Source organism: Notolabrus celidotus, chromosome 11, assembly GCF_009762535.1.
Source record: "Notolabrus celidotus isolate fNotCel1 chromosome 11, fNotCel1.pri, whole genome shotgun sequence".
In the NCBI taxonomy this organism is placed as follows: Eukaryota; Metazoa; Chordata; class Actinopteri; order Labriformes; family Labridae; genus Notolabrus; species Notolabrus celidotus.
The window spans coordinates 15776961-15797491 of NC_048282.1; the positions used below are offsets into that span (position 1 = coordinate 15776961).

Consider the following 20531-nt stretch of genomic DNA (forward strand, 5'->3'; position numbering starts at 1 on the left):
CCCAATGCGTGAGACTTGAGAGCCCTGTGGGTATATGACAAACATCACACTTCTTGGTATCATTACTATCAATTTAAATGTCAGTTTTATAGGGACATAATGTCATGGAACTGCTCAAGATATTTGTGGACGGTTAGCCTATTTATTCCCGCAAAAACACGTTAGGTTAACAGCTACCAGCATTCACTGATGAGAGAAGTTGTTCAAAACCCTATAAACTTACACTAGTGATAGCAGGTGAGATAAATGTCACATACTACACTGACAGGTTGACACAGAGATGAAACATCTGCTATGTGAGAGTTCTGGTGCATGTGTGTAGCAGGTGGCAACCGAGTTCACATTTGACATATCCCCGGTTGGAGCTAGCATTATTAATGAAGTTCAGCTGTAACTGTGTTTTGGACACAAACGCCTGTGGTTACACCTGTCTTTCCCATGCGGCTTTTATCATTCAATCTGTGCTCATTAGCCTGATTGCTGCAGCCTGGGAGGAACAACCTGGAAAGCATTTTAAATGTGATAGATGTGCAGATGAGTATGTGCTAGGTTAGATTGCAAATTGGTGTGAATAGGAAAAAGAAGACAGAATTTGCTCCATCATTATAGACACATCTGGATAACAAAATTTGACAAATAACTGTCATTGTCTCCGTCAAAATAATTTTTATAACAAATCACGATGCTGTGTTTTCACCAGAGAGGCACTAATGTCCCCCAGAATCATGTCTCCTGTATCATACTTTATTTACTTCTTCAAGTGGGTTATTGCACCAAAGGGGTCCACACTGACCCACTTCCATCTCTGCTTGATAATTTTTTATTACCGACTTTAAGCAGAGTAAGGTTTATTTTCAGACATTTAGCCCTCGTGTGTTTCTGGGATTTCTGGCGGTCCAGTTTTGTGTTAAATTATTTGACATGCACACCAGGATCAAAAGCCCTAATGCATCTTATGCGGCCCTGTGTGTTATGCAAATGGAGGTGTTTTAATGAAGTCGTCATGAATTATTCAGAAGTGGCGTTCTAACAGAAATGCAGGAACAAAATTCATAGGAAAAGAATTGCTTTGGAGGAATAAAAATTGACGTTTAAGTGTCTCCCTTCTGTTTGATTTCCGAGGCTGCTCATCACTTACTTATTAACGAATGTCAGGAAAGCAAAATTACTCATTTAATTAGTCTGAAAAATACACTCCCTTTGTGTCCACCCAACTTCTTCTTTGTACTTAACAGTTATTAGACTGAAACCGAATATCATGGTAGGGATTCAGACCCAATTTGTCTCTTCTGAAGGGAGGTTTGATTGTACAATAGCACAGTCTGATTACTGTCTACAAAGAAAAGAAGAAAAGGAACACAGTCTGCTGCACTTTGCAGTCTGACATTTTTAAAATAGACCGATTGAATTGTTATTAACAAGGATTTTGATGTGCTAAAAATAACATTCAAAACATCATTTCAGGTGAGCAGGTGGAGTGTTCAAACATGAACAAATAAGAAAGTCATTTTTGATCACGCTGTTTCGGTGTGCAAGTTTCCTATTATTTACATATTTTCACTCCCGCTGCTGAGACTTTGAGCAGACTTACACATTGTGTATGGATTGTGGCTGGTGCCAAGTTGTTGCTTTGACAGCCCTGGGCTAAGAAAGGAAGGTGAGAATTATTCACCACCCACGCAGCACTTACAAGCCTCTTATCTAATCCTCCAGCAGTAGTTGAGGAGAAATCCTTTCCTGGATCAAACTCAGGACGATTTGACCTCAAAAGGCCCCAAATGATGCGCACACCTGAGCTGCTTCAAATCACCGTTTATTGCATGACATTGTGTTAATTTGTGTTGTCATCGTTGCAATGACAAACTTGAGCGTCATCTGCATACAGTGTCACTCACTTACAGGAGCGACAGTGTTCTGCAAACAGAACAAGTGAGCTTCCCAGTGTCCACTTTGTCCTGCGCAGATGTCACCAAAGCCCCCCCTCTCCTTGTCTTTGACATAGCCAGGCTGACTTTGTAATCATATTACCAGTGCATGTCTCATTAGTTTCTGCCATGGCTGAGTGTCTCTGTCTCCTCCTGCTCTACTCATACCCCTCTCTTTCTCTCTCTCTAGACACACACACGCTCACACACACACACCCGCACAAACATCCACTCAATTGCTGGCTGGCATTTGAGGGTGTCTGGGCTTGCATCTAAAGCAGTTTACCAGGGAAATAATAGCCCTCTAAAAGGATTCTCTGTATGCAGAATCATCCCATTTCATTTGCATTCTAGTGAGACAAATTAAATTTCAGCAGAAGGTGAGTTTAGCACCATGTTGAGATGACAAAAGGAGAAATGGAAGGGAGGAGGCGCCTCAGACTAAAATTAAATGGGAGTTCTTTGCAGTGTTACTGTGACCGGGACAAATTTTATTAGAGATATTGATGCATTTAGAGTGATTACATTTTTAAAAGTGGAATCAATAAAAGTAACAGGTTTGGGAGACTGTGAAAGAGGCTGAGAAAAAAACACATTTTAGACTTTTCAAATAACTCTCAAATGCGTGTCTAGACATTGAAGTCTTGCTCAGCAGCTGCGTCTTATTGTTAGTCTGCTCTGGGCTTCAATAAAAAGGTAAGCCTGAGCACTCATCCCACATCCACTTCAATAAATGCAGACAAAGAAGCGAAGGCCATTGGAAGAATATGCAAGATAAAACGCTGTCATTCGGATTGTGTGTCAAGGTTATGCGCCGACTTTCTCAGCTCCTCCCTTTTCATCCGCATGTTGCTGAATGAGGAGCGTGCAGTTGGATAACCTTCAATCCTCAGCCCCCATTTCCTCCACCCACCCTTCACCCTTCCTCTGGTAAAGTGCTAGCAGCTCGTCCTTGAGAGAGTTTTTTCTTTTTTGCATGTGTTGCTCTCAATAGGCCTGCCTGGCTGTTTGTTCCTTTAAAAAAAAAGGAAGTCGTGACATTGCTTTAACTCTGATAGCAACTCCTCTGCAAATGCTTTAACTGCATTCCTTCAAAAAGCAGTTGAAAAAGGAAGGTCTTCCACAAGAGCATCTTCCGCAACACCTGTCACAGCTCCCCTCTCGGTGAACCCGCCTGGTGTTCATTATTGATGAGATCTTCGTGGCCATCATGTTGCCTCCTTCTTTACCAGGCTAGCGTAAACTCAATATCTCGCACCTTGAGCATACTGCAAATCTTCTCCCTGTGCTCCAATTTTTACTCAGTGTCTTGTCCTTGCAGTATCTTCAGTTGCTTTACTGTGGCGGTCACTGGGCTGAACTCACAGCGTGTGCTATCGATTCACTCCAACCAGGCAATTTCCAGGGCACTTAGCCTAAATATCAGCAACGATCAAATCGACTGAAAAGGAATGATCCTCCCTTAGCCGGGATCTGTTGGTTTTTTGTGAGTGTGGAGCAGTTACCAATGATAACATGAGCAAAAGATCTGTGACAGACAAAGGATTCAAGTAATGTTAACGCCCTAACCTTTACTCATTCATAAACACGGCTATTATGACGTCTCAAAAGGGTCACCTGAATGTCCTCAAAATAGATTTAGCGAAGCTGCCTCTGTGACACTCAGGGGAGCTTTGACTGGAGTAATCTTTTGTTGTTGTTTAGAGGTTTTAACGTTCCACCGAGAAAGCAATTTTAAAACGGATGAGGACGTAATCCCTGACAATACAGGGATTATCTCTTTAAATGACCTTTATCTTGCCATGAGGCATGGAGTGCTTTTCAACTCCACTATCCCAAGTCTGGTTTGATTACGGCTACAATGCCTATTTATAATCACCAGGCTATAGACGAGCTATATGGCTGCAGGGGCTGTGAATTTAAATTGCAAGATAAGGCCCTCAGAGGAGTTTTGGAGACATGCAAGAAGTCATGTGACAGAAGTGGGGGATTTGGACATGGCTGTAATGAAATACTCATGTTTTTCAAGTAATGTAAAGCTTGTTCTTTAAAAAGCTCAAACTGTGACACATAATCTCTAATTTATGCATTCCCTTTGAGTACATATTTTACATATTTTTCAGTGTTAATTTTTGGTTCTTTCAGTAATTTCTGCAATATGATATAAAAATAAATCTTCCTTCTGAACCTCTTGAGCTTTTATATTGTAAAGCTCTGAAATCCTGGAGTGAGTCAGAGGGGTAGCAGAGCTGTTTTAGAGGGATTTAAAGAGGCTCCCGCCAAATGACGGATGAGTCTATCATCTCCCATCTTCGTTAGTTGGTATATCTGCCTTATCAAGGGTGTTATATTTTCCCATCACAGACTAAAGGTGAGAGTGAGCACTGCCTTTGGTTTAGATAATTGGAGTTTAGTTCCAAAGCTCCAATTATGGGCACCGAGTAATGGTTAAAAGATTTCCCAGTGAGAGCAGAGATATTGACAACAGTGTTGGCTTTATTTTATTATTAAACTTTCTTCCATGTGAACACTTTTTTTCGGTTTTGGGTTAAAACTTCTTTTATTCCCCACAAAGCCTCAAAGAACTCACTGCATCTCCTTGTTTTTTATGACCTGCAGAGGGATTTGTATTTACAGTCAGGAGCTCAGTAATAAACAGTAAACATATAAAGATATGCCTCTTTCCAATAAAACATTTAGTATTTGGTACCCGGGCTCCATCCTGTTCTACATCTGTTTAAGTAGGATTGTTGAACAGGTCAAATCCAGACTTTATTTTAGTTATATCCTTGATGAATATTTTAGCAACATGTATTATGCATGTGAGGTTTCACTGCATGTGTTGAGGAGATAACAGAAAAATATTTTGGAGGATTTGCAGTGTTTGACCTTTGAGAATATCAGGCTTAATTCAGCCATGTTGGTTTCATTCCATTAACATCGTGTCTGTAGTTTATGAAAACAAAAACAGCAGAATAAATTAGAAAATAGCTGAGCATTAAGGCTGTTTTTTTTTTGTTTTTTTTAGAATGTATTTAACATTCCACGTCTAGTGAAGAAACATCTCTACTTGTGAGCTCACCTTGTAAGTGGGTGCTATTTGAGTTATAGAGAAAGGGCAGCAAATAAAAATTGATGAATCACTGCACCAAGCTCTAAAAAGGACAGGGAAAGAAAGCTCAACATGAACAATTTTAAGATTAGAAATAGCCCAGCAGTCTGATCTTTTTTAGGGGATGTAGAATGATTCACACTGTGATATCCCACCGTTTGAAGGTACACAATAAAAAGTCTTGAACCAGTTAAATAAGAGTGTGAAATATCTCTTATTTTGTCTCCTTCCTTGTAACTTCTGAAAGCTTTAAATTGAAAAACTCATTCATAAATTACAGTTTTGATACTTCTACGGGTACCGATAACCGGAAATAACCCCCTCCTGATGGCAGACACCAATATGACTACTAATACTTTTACATTTTGTATTTTAAAATGGGTGTTTATGCACACCTGAGAGTAAGACAGGCTAAGATTTAGTGAGTAAAGATGTAAATGTACTACTAATCTTGCCAGTACTAACTAAAAGCAAAGAACAGTTCCGACTCTTTGTTTTTCTTTACTGTGAACTAAATCACTCCTGTGCTTGCTTGACTGTCTTTTTTATGATAAAGTCTTCATCCAGTCACTGGGCTGTCAACCTGACGTTGCTGTCAGTCACACTGTGAATGTGTGCAGTGATCCCATCATACAGGGCAGCTAGGGATACTTCTGAAAAGTAGAGGCAACTCAAGACATACTGTTCCAAGTACGCCATCAGCTGGTGAAATCCTTGGTCTTGTACCTCAGAGGGTTGGTCATTTTGAATCAGCACTACAGCACATGCTGTTTCTGTGACGCTAATGCTAGATGCAACTACTGCCGTTTCATATTTCTTCAATACATCTTTGACATGATGACCTCCCGGGTGACTTATTAGATTTATTGTGTTAAAATGAGAGGGCATTTTTCCTCCTCTCAGAACACTTGCCACACATGTTTTGCAATTTGGAAACCTGTTGTCCTCTTCTGAAACAGTAAAAAACATCCACATAGGAGACGCCATTTTTACTCTCTTTTACAGCTTGGTGCAGCTACCATAGACATAAAGAGTAGACGCCGCATCAAACGCTACTACCTATTGACGCTGATGAGCCGTGGAGCCGTCATCTTGGTCCGGTCACCCGCTCCACTCAGTGTAATGTGTTTGGCAGGCGCAATTAAGTGTCAGTGCATTTAATCAATCATAACTCGCTGAATAAACTGATTGTCATGTGGGTTGTTTTTTTTCTGCAAACGTCATACATGTAGGTATGATACAGGACACATGGTTCGGCATATTTCAATATTCATAGTGGGCTTAACAGTAATAGAATATTCTGATATGTGATATATGTGATGTATGATAGGTATTTTGCTGCACAGTGCTCTGGCATCTTGAAGTCTCTGCTGCTTCAGTTTACGTTTACAGGTAGGATCATGGGTAGGATGACCGGACCAAGATGGCGAACGTATTTCTTGCGACCCAGCAGCCAATGCGGGGTCTACTCTTTAGTCTATGGCAGCTACGCCTGATGCTCTTCTTCTCTGTATGTAATAGTGGATACTGCCACCTACTGTGTTGGAATATGTAGGTTTATAACTAAGTAAATAAAAGCAACTTTTGGGAGTAATATGGGAATAATAGTAATAATAAGTTACCATTATCAGGCCATAGTTTATAAAACCAATGTAGATTGTGCATCCCCTCTCCTGTTAAAAAATGTATTCATGATGACATCCCAGAGATAAATGCAGTTACAAACTTGTCACTTCTGCCATCTTGCCAAGCAACTTAAACATATATTTATACATTTATTCCTACGTCACGCCCCCGTACCAACCAAGGCATGGTCATATTTGATACTTGACTTCTTCTTTTGCTCATATGGCTTTAATATTTGTGTGAATTTCAAACAATATAAATGATATGGTGGTATAAAAACAACATTTTGTTCAAAAGCAATTATCAACGTTACAAAAATGACCACAGTTCAATCACATATGCATTAAAACAGTGATGGAAATAAACGAGTTTGTGAAAATGAATCAGTTCAGTTTCATAATGACTTTCACAAGCAAAATAAACACCCTGCCCTATGTGATAAATAAACGAGTAGAATAAATCTGCTGTAGGAAGTTACTTGTGTTTTTGACTCTGATCATCAGTGTGAAAAGTGCAGTTATGTATGGAGTGTTTATCATGCTGTGGAAAAACTGATCTGCCCACGTTTTAAGAGCAACATTAGTGCATACAGCTGATTGTCTGTGATAGGTACAAAAACACTTTATTGTCATTATTACAATCATAAAACACTCACAAAATAGACATCATTCTCTCACAGTATGTACACAGACACACACAGTATTCACACTGGTGTTTATGGTGGGTTTATTATTTCTTTCCAGTCCTTGGGCAAAGTTCTGCCTGCTGTAAAAACTTCTGCACATTTGAGTCATTTTTATTCCCTCATATTTTTCTATTCGAGCTGCACTTAATGCCAGGGAAGCTGAATTTGAAAAGTATCTTGAAAGGATTTGAAGCAGACCGTTTCAACCGGAGCCCGGCTTTATGCAGTGACTGGGCTGGGTCCGCTGGGCTTGCTAACAGAGCCTCCGTGCTTGCGTCCGGAATATTCTCCGATAAATGAACCGTCCTCATTGAATTCTCCTCCGCCGTCTGCGTAGTCGACCAGGCTGTCTCTGCTGACGTTGTCCCCCACCGTGTCATCTCCATTCAGGGAACACAAGCTGCTGCCCTTCAGTGGCTTCTCCTCGCTGTCACTGCCATCAACGAGAACAGAGAAGGATGGCCGGGGTCAGCAGTGCAGTGAATAAACAAACACATCGTATAAAACCAAGGCAGATGTTCTGATGCAACATACATGCCCCTAAGAGGATGTCTTTGACACACAACAAATATCACATATAACCAAAAGCTACGCACACAAACACCAGCCTGTAAAGAGCATATAGACTATTAAACCCTCGGCTGCACTAAAACACACACACACATACATGTAATACATCACTACAGGCGGCAGGCAGGGGAGGATGCAGCGGCTGCACAGCTAAAAAGGAAGCATGAGGGAGGCAGGGAGGGCTTGCTACAATCACTCCACTAATTGCTAATTGCCAAGGCTTCAGGACCAAAGGCAATTTCAAATCTCTTTAGAACCAGCGATGGAAATTGCCAGAGTGCAGTGAGAAAGAAGTCGGGTGGGAGGTATGTGTGTTTGTGTGTGTGTTTATGTGTGAGTGTGTATGTGTGGGGAAGGGGCTGAGATTGAGAAAGAAGGAGGGAAGAGGTGGGCCATATGCAATCCCAGACAAACAGCCTGTCATTCCTGGTATTCCCGAGGGGCCCACACGCAGGCTGAGGAGATTAGATGCCAATTTAAGGCTGGGCAAGTGGCCAACTCGCAGGTGTCTCGCTACAAGACGCAGGGTCACCTCAAAACACTGAGGATATTTTTCCTCCACGTCCTCTTTTTCTAATTCCCCAAACCTTCCATGTTTGGTAACACCTCTCTCTCTCTCTCTCTCTCTCTCTCTCTCTCTCTCTCTCTCTCTCTCTCTCTCTCTCTACTAACTTCCCCCTTTGGTTTAGTATTCATAACACAGAGCGTCTGCGTTCAGAGACGACGCTCTGCTGGCTGCTATATGATAGTGCCATTTGAGACGTACTGTAGTTGACACCTGTGTCAAATAAAACAAGCTCGACATTTTGAGGAGCGTTTTAGCGTACAGGCACGGCTCTAGCTAAGATTACAAATCAGGTCTCCTTCACAGGGATTTTTAATAACCAATCTTATCTGTATTATTTCATGAGGCCATTTACCATGCAAGCCACATAAGGTCCGCATTTCAACTCTTATCAAACCTTCTTTCTCTGACGACTCTAGAGCGCCCAAGATAAGTGGCTGTTATCTCAGAGCCGCCGCAGCCCACCCACAGTGACTTTGAATACGGTGATAAAATGGGGCTGAGTGCTTTGAGCCCCAGCTCTCATTCAAAATGTTGGTCAAGATCCAGTTCAGTCTCAGCTGTTGCTGGGAAAAAGGCTGTCCTCAAGTCTCACAAACAGGTGAGAGATGGAGGCACCTCGCCGGGCAGAATGTAATTAAATCTGTCTCACCATTGACCCATTCTGACTTGGTTTGGGGGCAGCATTGAATCTCCAGGTAGAAGGAGGGTTTTTCCCCCACAACATTTCACCTGAAGTTGTATTTATTTTAGCTTGAAGATGTCTGGGAGAAAACTTTGCCACATCTGCTGCCATCTAAAGAACTGCACATAAAACTGTGAAAGATGAGAGCAAAGATGAGGGGGGATAAAGGCAGTGGGTATAAAATATATATATAACATATATATAAACAAGCTGAGGAAAAAATTGCATCACACTGCTGGCTAAGAGTTTGCCCAGCTTTGACACTTGCTGTTCTAGCAGTGGACAGAGGGGCGAGATGGCAGAGGCCCGTCTCCAAAGAGAAATCATCTGAAGCATAATTACCACTTGTCGACTCCCCAGACACGTGGCATACCAGTGGGTGGTCTATTGCCTTCAGAGATTCAAAGGGCACAAGAGAGCCCTGAATCCAGCTCTAAAGCCAGGAAAACAACATCATAGTGCGGCTAAGGGCACTCTAGGGGGACAGTAGTCAGAACAGCCTCATGAAACCAAACATGAGAGGCATTTTAAACAGAGAGCTGCAGCCAAACATCTGCACACGCTCATATCAGCACAGCGTCTCCTGATTCGAGAGCTCTAATTTAAATGTAGTAGAAATAAAATTACATTACAATATAATTTCCATTTACTAACATTGTCAATAACGTTTAATATCGTAAAATGAATAGCCACTTCAATTTAAATGCATCCTTTTCATTCATTACCTTCATCACACACAAAAACAAAAGCTTCAATAATTAACAACAATTTAAAATAATCCTAATCATAATGTGATTAAGCTCATAATTGATGTATGGTAATATTAAATTAATGTCAGGCGCTACACAGTGCTCCATCAGCATTACACCTCACAGTGAGTGCTGTGAAGATGCTTAGGTTGTTTACAAACAGAATAGGTTTCTAAGTCGCTGGTATCGATCAACAACCCTATTATGTGTTCACGTAAATCTAGTCATTGGGTCAGTACAGGACAGTAAAATCAGCTTATTACATCTTTAAATGAATCCATAAAATACTATGTAATCTAAAACAGGACAATGCATTCTTTCCTGTTTAATAGAATTACAGTCTTGGCAAGGACCACGGGCCTGCAATTGGCAGCAACCACACAATGGTGAGTAATCATGTTCTGAATAATATGATGACGAGCAGAATCAAAGCAGACAGAAGAGGCTATTTTAGGTGATTTCTGTTGCGTGTGCACAAACCAACACACCATTGCCACGCAGTTCCTGCAGTGCTGTCAAGCAAAATAGGATTCAGTCGATTTCCCTAAACTGTCACTGAGTAGCCAAACAATGCAAACAATGGAAATTCAACAGCTATTATGAAATACAACAGCTGTCTGCTTCAGGCTTAAAGGCTCAGTTTTTTTTTCACCCATTTGCCATGCTTTGTTTATGCCTGCTTCATGGAATGTAAGATGTTTTCCATCAGCAATTACTGTACGTCTAGAATCAATGTTGCCATCTGCAGAGGAAGCTTTCTCTATTGCAATTAAAAATGTGTAAAGTATTGAAGATATCCCTCTGACACATTATTTTTAAATGTGTATCAGTATTTACAACAACATTCAACATATTCCTCAGCCAACCAGTCTCCTCAAATCTGTGTCTCTACATTAGAAGTGGCTAAAACATGACCTTAATAAGTTCAGCAGGCAGCTGATCTAAGAGTGTGAATAATTAATAACATTACAGCTGTTGTCTGAGACTGTTTTGGTGGCAAAGTGCAGTCACACAACCACAAATCTGTCTTCTCCATCCTGCCATTCATTTCAAGCCCAGTGCATCTGCTGAAGTGCTGCTGCAGGGTTTCTTTGTGTTTATTTATTGCCCATGTTAGACATGTGACGTGTCATCACTTTTGGAAGCAGAGTGCAAGGGAATGCTGATGGACTGCTAGCTGATGTGACCACACCTCAGACATCTTCAGCAAACTACAGGACAGAAAAGTTGTGCACTTTTTTTACTTTAGTCGGCCTGTTTTTCAAACTAAACCCAAATCTTTTTCTGTATAATTTTAATTTCCTGCATATGATATAAATGGAGAGGGGAGGGAGGTTAAGCGGTAAAGTGGGAGGTGTATTTATTTGGTGTATTGATGAAATCGCAACAAATACAATAAGAAAACATCACAGGGATGCAAACACACCCACACAGACACACACAACGTAACCAAGACACAAAACCTACTAATGTCTACACAACTAAGCCGACTAACACACTCAGATCACAGTCTGACATTAAAGTAAAAGCACATAATTCCAACTAAAGGGAGCAAATCTCAGGCTCTTGTTACCCACTACTCTCCACAACACAGTGTGATTACCTAGCCCATTAAATGATGAGTACACTGGCTGCTAGGCTGATCCTGGAAATGCTCATGAACACATGGTTTTCTTTTGGGATTGGAGAGAAAAACATTACAGTGACACATGACAAATGAGTTTCTCAGCATGGAAACATTTCACATATGGTGGTTAGATTAATATTTCTACAATACATTTCAAGGAGACCAAAAGTGTTGTTTCCGAAGCATACTTGTGCAATGCAGCTTTTTTTCTGCAGTGTTCATTACACAGCTCACCTGTATTCACAAAAGGTGTCATCATTCATATCTTGTGACTCCACGTCAGGGTGGAGGTCCTCCTTCGCTTTCACTTCAGGGAGGGAGAGGAGGCAGAACAGGTATTTGAGCATCATTGCTAAAGAGTAGCCCTTTCATCCATAAATGTAATTACATATTACTTGCACTGGGACAAACAATCAAGTGTAATGCTTCAGATTCAAATAAATATAAAGGATCCTGTCTTTAACAGTTACCAAGGGAAATTACACAAACAGCAGCATCTGCCTTGTGCTAGATTTAATCAACTTCAGTGATTTTCTGTCAGACATTTCTTGGAGACTAGAGCAAAAGCGAACTCCACGCTAATGCTTTGTAGGGCTGCAAGAATAATTGATCTGAAGTTTTGAATCTCTGGAGTGTATGTAAGAGTTTAACTTCCAAAATTATAACTGAAAAGACTGTGTAAACATTATATCAGGCGTGTGCACTGAAAGCCTCTCTGCAGTATGTCTGCACAAAGTGCTACACATCAGCTCTTTGTGTAAATATGTTTTTAGAAATACCAGTTGCTTTCAAGTGAGACAAAAGAGCGGTTTCATGAAAAGAGCTGGTCGGGGAAAGGGGGAATCCAAAGAAGCTGATGAAATATTCAGCGCTTCATGTCAGAAGCTACTGCAGGCGAAGAAGTGGAGTGATGGGGAATCGACAGGAAAGCAGGTTGAAAGAAAAGGAAACCGAGCGAGGACACACTTTGCACCAGGCTCCATTGTGAGACTGAATTTGGCTGTGATACAAAACAGAGCAGAGGTGCAGAGCAGGAGCCAGAAAGGTCTGCACAGGTGAGGGGTGGAGAGGGGTGGAACAAAGCCCGCTGGTTCCCAATCGTCTGGCTTGACAGGGTACGTAATCAGAGGTACCAAGCAGGGGAACAAACTGGGCCAAGCAAATTATCTCACATGCCAGTGAACCGACACGTGCTACAAGCATCTCAGGGAAAGCTGATTCGGGGTTAATGGTTCCTTGAGTTTTGCAGGGTTAGCATGCAGTTGTCCAACATGCAGGAAAGATGCACTCCCAAACAGGAAGAGGGGTCAGGGTTAAGGCCAATTGCAAATTTCTATTTTTCAGGAGGTCAACCAAAATTCCTTTAATCAATGTGTCATTCTGAAGATGCATCTAAAAATCTAATTAAACTGGTAATAACCAAGTCAGTCTGGTGTCTTCTGAATGCTCAGCAAATTTCACAAGTTGAACTTTGGTTCTCTTCCTGAAGAGAAAACAACAATTGGACTCAACCCTGCTCAAAGCCCAACTGACCTTTTTCCATGGAGAACATGTCTTGTCGCTGGGGAGGCGGTGGCGTACCTGCATACTTGCCACCTTTGTTTCTCCTCACAAAACAGGCCATGAGGGCGATGAGGGTAAGGAGTGCCACTGCGCACATGGTCCCAATGAACCAGCCCTGGGTGGAGAACTCACTCTGCTGCCCTCCCACACCTGAGAAAAAAAATGAAAGCAGCGCAGAGACACAAAGCTCAAAGTTTGACTTTACATCTCAGTGTATTTGAGCACGACAATCCCCTCGAGCGCTCCCCAAACAACTTTTTATTTGACTGAAAGAGAAAAACATGATGGATTCTAGTTTGAGAGCATGTTCTCACGTCCTGTTTGACTCATATTCCCTTCAGCTATAACCCTCTGTGTCTTCAAAGAATATTAGACAAACAAACACCAAAGATAATACATTAATTCACACATTCACCCCAATCAAAATCAATTTGTCAATGATTCTCTCCTGTAGCTGCAGTATGACAAGCTACAACTCAAATCTGTACACTCTATTGACTACAACATAGTCCTGTAGTCTCACCTTTGACTCTTGTCTGGATAACTTCCTCAAAAATGCTAGAGTTATCGAGTAGCCCGTACCCCGTGGCCATGAGGCGTACAGTGTACACCGTCCCAGGTTTGAGCCCATCGATTACGTGGAAACTTTGAGAAGTGTTTACAGCCTCTGAAATCCGCCAGTTACCATCACCTACACAGGCAAGCAGGAGGTGCACAAGCAGCAAGTGTGTAATAGCATTCATGCTACCAAGAAAGAAAATAGGATGAGTTTTTGCCAAGTATGAAACGGTTCTTAAGTTATTACAGTTATTTGTTGATTTATATCAAAAACTTTAAATATATTGCAATACATTTCAAGGAAATCTGGGAATGATGAAGCTAGCCATGTTAATGTTAGGCTTATAATATATTTTTAGATGTTTATATGAAGCCTTCACAGTTGCACCTAAACATGATGCCACCCAAAAATCATGTAAATATTTAGCAAGGCGGGGACGGGAAAAGTAGCTTACGGTTATTCATATAAGCCACATAAAGCTGCGAGTCCTGCTGTTCCTCTGTGGCAGTCCAGCTGATTTTGGCAAAGGTGTCACTCACATAGGAGCTTATGTTCAACAGGGCTGGAACTGATAAAGAGAAGAAGAAAATAGGAGGAGGAAAAAATAAGAAGGAAAGGAAAAACACAGACAGTCACAGAGAAAAGCAGATAGAAGGCAGGGAAAGAGGATTAGCAGAGGCAAATAGGTTCCCCCGCAGCTTGAGAACAGTGCAGCTTGCAGAAAACCCTTCAAGACGACAGTTCAAAAGGCAACGCTTGGCCCCAGACTTAATTGAGTGGAGCTGGATTTAGGCTCATAAAGGGTAGATATAGAGATCGTAGGCGGGAGTGACATCTAGTCTTCACTCTCTCTTAAGCAAAGCTGGCATTTCCTGACGCCCCCCACCACGAGCTGATATCAGAATAGATTGAAAAGACTCCATGTCTCGGATTCCATTGTTAGCTGAAAGTTGAGGTAGGTGAAGATGAGATCACAGAGATATCATTGGATGTGCATGTGTGAGTGTGAGTTATATACCTAAAGGAGGATGAGTAGAATTGGCAGGGATAGAGCCAGTAAAGGAAAGAGAGCAGTTGTGGCCTGAAAGGAAAGAGAAGCCTCAGATGTTAGATTCCTGCTACAACACTGTCAGGTCTAATGCTGTATTCTGTGCAACAAGGCAGCTCTGCAGACTACATGAAGGCAGGATTGTTAGAGCAACTGGGAAAACCAGATTAATGGCGGTAACTGTGCAAGAACACTGCAAGTGATAGTAAACAGACTTTAACTGTGGCAGGGATTCTAAATAATGAATGTGAATCGCAAATTCAAACTGCAATTGTCACTTTTTGACAAGGTATATTCATGTAGAAAAGCTCTGTCTTTCCAGAGCTGTTATTCTGGAATTACTCAAACCATTGTTTTTTTCAGCTACAAAGGACAAGCTTTTGATGACAGCACAACACAACACAAAGAGACCTACAACCTTGTGTGCCTCTACTTCTACCACTACCTCTATGTTAGCGCTACAGCGGCACAAGCAGCCATACGTACGGCTCTGATCAGGGGCCACAGCTGGAGTCAGGGACAAATCTTCAGAAGGATAAAGAGAAAATGAAATACAGCAGAAGATTACAGAAATATGGAAAGCCAGCTTTAAGGTTTATAGACCAGGCACAAGCACACACACACACATACACACACTTACATGTGCATGTATGTTCAGCCACAAGGACAGCGCACACACAAATACGTTGGCTGGGCATTTTCACAAACACATTGAAATGCAGGTGTGTGCCTGCATGAGTGATCTGTTTGTCAGTGGTTCTCTGGATTTGGTGACTGGTGAAGATGCACCACCAGTGGGTGGAGTGTTGATTGACAATAACATCCCACAATGCACTGCACAAAAAAAAAATTAAGCTCCTCCAAACTCAGGGAGTAACTCCAAGAATATTTGTCATCAAAGAAAATGACCACAAGACCAATGCTTTTTGCTTTTTCTGAAATAAAAGTCCATGGTAGAATTACAATCGCAGCTTCACCAATATCCAAATACACACCGAATAATTTCTCAAAACTGAAATATGTATTGTTTTTTCACGTCACTTGGGGGCAGCAGCAGCAACATGCACATTGTTAACACCTCCCCATTTTGAAGCTGAATTGGTGAAAATGTCAGTGTTAACGGTTGCATTATTTAACACCCTCAATAGAGCAACATGTCAAATAATGTGGAGGTGTGTTGCTGGCTAACTAATTATAACGATAGTCATTTTTTAAAAAGTAGATTCATATGAGGTCTTTGTTAAAGGTGACATATCATGCAAAATTGACTTTTTAATGGTTCTCTACCTGAAATATGTGTCCCTGGCATGTCTACAAACCCCCCCAAGAATGAAAAAAATTCATTCTGCCCCTGTTTTGATTTCTCCACCTTTCTGTAAATGTGTGTGAAACGAGCCGTTTCAGACTTCCGTGTTTTTGTTACGTAACAACAATATCCGGTCTGTCACGGAGTCAGAGCTCGGAGCTTGTTCAGCCCATAGACTGTATAAAATAATACTGAATCCCCCCTCCGTTTTTCATTACCTGCACACATGTGTGCTAACAAGGAGCTTAGGAGGGAGGCATGCTAGTTGTAGGCTGTCTTAATAAACACAAAGGTCGGTTTTACTCCTCACGTCTGCAGATTTGAAGATCTAGTGGAGGATTTTTATTTGTCATGGATAAGTGCTAGCGCTAATTAGCATAGCCACATAGCTATATGTTCGTAGCTGTAGCTGTAGCTGTAGCTGTAGCTGTAGCTGAAGCTGTAGCTGTAGCTGTAGCTGTAGCTGTGTACCAAGACACACGTCGACATACTGACAAATAAAACAACAAGAAACACTAAATCTATGACCAATCGTTCAGAAAGGTCCTGCTGCAGGCGCCTCTCCGTCAGGATCAGATTCAGAGGGTTGAAGTAACGCGATCTGTGAGCAGCCGTGTATATTCAGCCAACATGTAAACATTAGATCAACGTGCTGGAGAGCCGAGGCACATCCACTTCCGGAGGGGGCGTGGTCAGAGGGAAAACAGAGTGTTCTGATGAGGAATGAAGAAGAGGGCTTTTCAGGCATGCCAAAATCTGATTTCAAAGTGTTTTTTTGAGCATAAACTTTAAAGACATGTTTTGGGGACCTCTTAGACCAATATATATTGATGAAAAAAGCGTGATATGTCCCCTTTAAAGTAAGTGTATTGCCCTCCGAGGAGGCTGGTCAGCTTGGCCTCTTTGTTGAGAAACTAGGAAGCATGAAGCTGGCCCACAAACAATGCTTAAACATGCAGGCTTTCTGACAGCAAAGAAAAGCTATGAAAATCTTCTAATTAGAGTGTACACTTAAACCAACAGTTATATTTGGGCTTTACTTTTTAAAAACTAGCTAAATTATGTGGTTAAATTAACCTGTCTGTAGTAGCTGATAGCCAAGCTTCCACCTTCACCTGGTTTCTTGATAAAAAGGCCTAGCTGGCATCCCCTGTGGGTAATACACTTACTGTTGACAAGTTCCCATCCATCCCTTTCATTCAAGTCTGATTTTCCAAGGAGAGGTATCTTGTTGTTAACTGATAAATGCTCCTAAGAGTTTCTAAGCTCATCAGAGACTGCTGAACCGTAAGAAAGTGAACATGAAGCTTCATGGTGCCTCATTTTTTCAATGTTTTGACAATGTTATTTAATGAAGTTTTATTTCTATGACAATGAGGTGGCCAGTGTTGATGCCTTAAACAAACAGGTTTGTTTGCTTTCATCCTTCAGGCCAAACAAATGCAGGTTAGGTTATTTGTTGAACTTAACTGCCAATAGGTGTGACTGTGAGCCTGAATTGTTTTCTGTCTCTGTGTGTCAGACCTGTGATTGACTAGAAACCTGTCAAGGGTGTACCCCCTCCCCTCCCCACCCCCCTACCTCCCTTTCTCCAAATGTCAGCTAGGATTGGCTTCAGCCCCCTGTGACCCTCTAGAGATGACCGGTATAGCTTATGGCTATTGCGTTAGGTTATGGGCACTTTGTCACTTCACTTTGTGTTTATTCTGAGATGGTATTTTTCCACTGTTGCATTGATTTGAATTTGCACTCACTGTTAAAATCGTTTCATTACCTGTGGCACAGATATCATTGATTTTGCACATGTTGTTGCCTCCACCACTTCTCACACTCTGGTGTGAATATTGTATTCTCTCTGTTGCACTCTATTGTGTGAACTCGTATTAAAAAATTAACACTGCTGTGCACCAACACTGCCTGTTCTGCTCTGATTACTCAATCCGGAGCTGCAATGAAACTGAAGTCAGCCCTTGATAATTATGTTTCCAAATAAACTTTTTCAAACATTAAGTGCAAACTATTAGCAAATGCGTTGGAGATAACGAGTTGGGTGTTCAAATGTTGTGTCAGGGAGCAAATGATTTATTCTCAGGGGGAGCCAGTTATTTCTGTGTGACTCTGAGCTTTTTTGTCATGTTTGCAGTCCGCTTTATCTTTGCTCCTTTGTTATCTCATGAGACCTGATGCAGAAGAATAGATATTCTTTCTGTGTCTGCCACAGTCTTCTGCCATGGCTGTTAGCTCTTCTCTTTCAGCTTTTTTTGCTCCTATTTCTCACTGATGTTTTATCCATTCTATGTTTTTCCATCTCTTATGTCAGTCTTGCTCTTTGGATTATAAACCTTTTAAACAAAGACATTTAGACACACATGCACACTACTCTGATACCTGTATTTTTTCCTGTATCTCAGTCTGTAATTTGTCAACACCAGCTTTTAAACCAGAAAAATCTTTACTTTCTAGACTAAATGCAATATAAGCATTAAAAGCTCATTCAGACACAAAGGTGGAATCCAAACACTTGATAGCCTGGGCTCACTATTTCTTTCACTGTCACTCCATCACTCCTCATCAACGTCTTTCAACTCACCGTGCCCCTGCTCTGTGCTATTGGCATCCATAAATTTACTCTGCCGCATTGTGACTAACATACCCTGAGGACAGCGCTCAGAAACAGAACCACTTTATCTCCCAACTGAGCCTCTTCTCAACCAGATTTACAAACAATGCAACTAATGGCTCTCAGGCTGAACATCCACCTACAAGATGCAGGGCCTCTCACAGCAACGATAAAAACCAGAGAGGGATGAACTGCTTTCATTAACACATTCCAACAGAGTGGACTCATGGTTTCTAAAGCATTCTTGGCTTTAAAGCAATGTAAGAAGAAATATTTCAGGAACTTCAGCTCATACTCAGTTTTCTTCTTGACTTCAAGGGCAGAAATCTACACCTGTTTAATGTTACTTATATTAAATGATAGTAGGGAATATTGCCAATCTCTGACCCAAATGGCTGAATTGAATTCTTTGTTTCATCAAATCACTTATATGACATGTCTTGCAAAGGGTAAAAGAAAAACAGAATGAAACTTCATGGTTACACTTAATGTAAAATACAATTTAAAGCCACTCTGTTATGGTTTAACTTTTTTTGGCTTTGGTACCCCCTGGTGGTCAAATGAGGAGGCTGATATTGACACATTTAGTAGACTGAATCAGTCTGACCAGGATTGTCTTAGTTTTCTTCACAAAACAAGTCCAAAATAAGTGTGAAGGTTATAATAAATGATCAAATTATGCTGTTATCACATGTGTTTATAGACATTTGTTTAATTAGTTGGTGTTGCGAGAAGGCAGGCTTTGCATATACAGTAGTTCCCCAGCTAAAACACCCTGTGCTGACTTTGGCACTACAACTTGGATCTTTTACAAGGCAGTTATTAATATTTGTTTCTGGATCATCTTCATTTCTTGAATTTACCCACACATCTAATTATTCATAAGACTTATCTTAGTGCCTTATCGTGGCTACACATGCATCATATGTGATCAGGATATCTAAAAAATCTGAATGATTGTTGTTGTTCTACAGCGTCAGTGGGAAAAAAAAAACATGGTTGAGAATAGGGTCAAAGACGCTGCAGCAGAGGTTTTGTTCTCTGAACTTATCAGCTCATTAATTCTCTCAGTGAGTCTGGCTCTCTAGCTGTAATGGATGACACCCTGAACAACAACCTGATGAACACTCAAGGTCATTAAAGAGTTGTGCAACAGAACATCACCATGATTTATAAGCTCCATTTGAGCTGGAAAGAGATCATGTAGAGGCACTGACAGACTGCAGAGAGCTGAACTCTGGGTCAATGTTTAAATGATGAAGAGCAGAGTTACATATGATAAGATTGTATGAGAAAAGAGCCTATTTATTAAGGATAATCAGAAAAAGTGTGAAAGTGGCAGGCTATTGATCTCTCAGCTCTAAAAAGCTGACCCAACCTCTGACTCAACTGAGAAACTTGAGGAATGTTCTAATAGATCAAAAAAAAGAAAACTTTTAAAGCCTGCATAGAAGCCAAAGATGAAAACACCTGAATTCCTGACTTCAAAATTCAGGCAGCTATGATGTTTTCTTTTTATATCTACCCACAAACTTTTAAGGTTTCAGAGGCAATCCACCATCTGATGTCAAGGTTTAGTTACATCTATCATTTTGAATGTGTCTTTAAATATGTTCCGGAAATTAACAGCACCTCTTAAAAGACTGTCTTTGTGTTGTTTTAAGACTCCAGAAGACATAATGACAACCTGTACGGTGAAGCTCTCATTAGTGAGGCTCACATCCTCCTCTTAAAGGCATAATGTTCACAAAAAGTGTTGCTTTAATCACCAGTAAGGCAACTTTCTGGAGAAGTTCCATCAGAGTTTTATACAACCAAAGCCCAGCAATTTCAATGTACCTAAATGTGTTTTTGGATGTGTTTTATCCTCCTCCACAATGTATTTCTCTTT

The 20531-nt window shown here is 41.0% G+C and overlaps 1 protein-coding gene and 1 long non-coding RNA gene across 6 annotated transcripts in view; one reads left to right on the forward strand and one right to left on the reverse strand.

Annotated features, from left to right (window-relative positions):
• LOC117821876 overlaps positions 1–20531 on the forward strand; it is a 36253-nt gene that overhangs the window by 2748 nt on the left and 12974 nt on the right. The window lies entirely within an intron of this gene.
• LOC117821874 (neural cell adhesion molecule L1-like protein) overlaps positions 7269–20531 on the reverse strand; it is a 59313-nt gene continuing 46050 nt past the window's right edge. For 3 of the 5 annotated variants that reach the window (XM_034696417.1, XM_034696416.1, XM_034696415.1), the window contains exons 24-26: positions 13078–13257; positions 11779–11851; positions 7269–7781 (exon numbers count right to left, since the gene is read on the reverse strand). In XM_034696417.1, the coding sequence (XP_034552308.1) occupies positions 7568–7781; positions 11779–11851; positions 13078–13257 (467 nt within the window). In that variant the 3' untranslated portion in view covers positions 7269–7567. The remainder of the gene's footprint in view (positions 7782–11778; positions 11852–13077; positions 13258–20531) is intronic. The other 2 variants (XM_034696418.1, XM_034696419.1) reach the window with 1 other exon arrangement.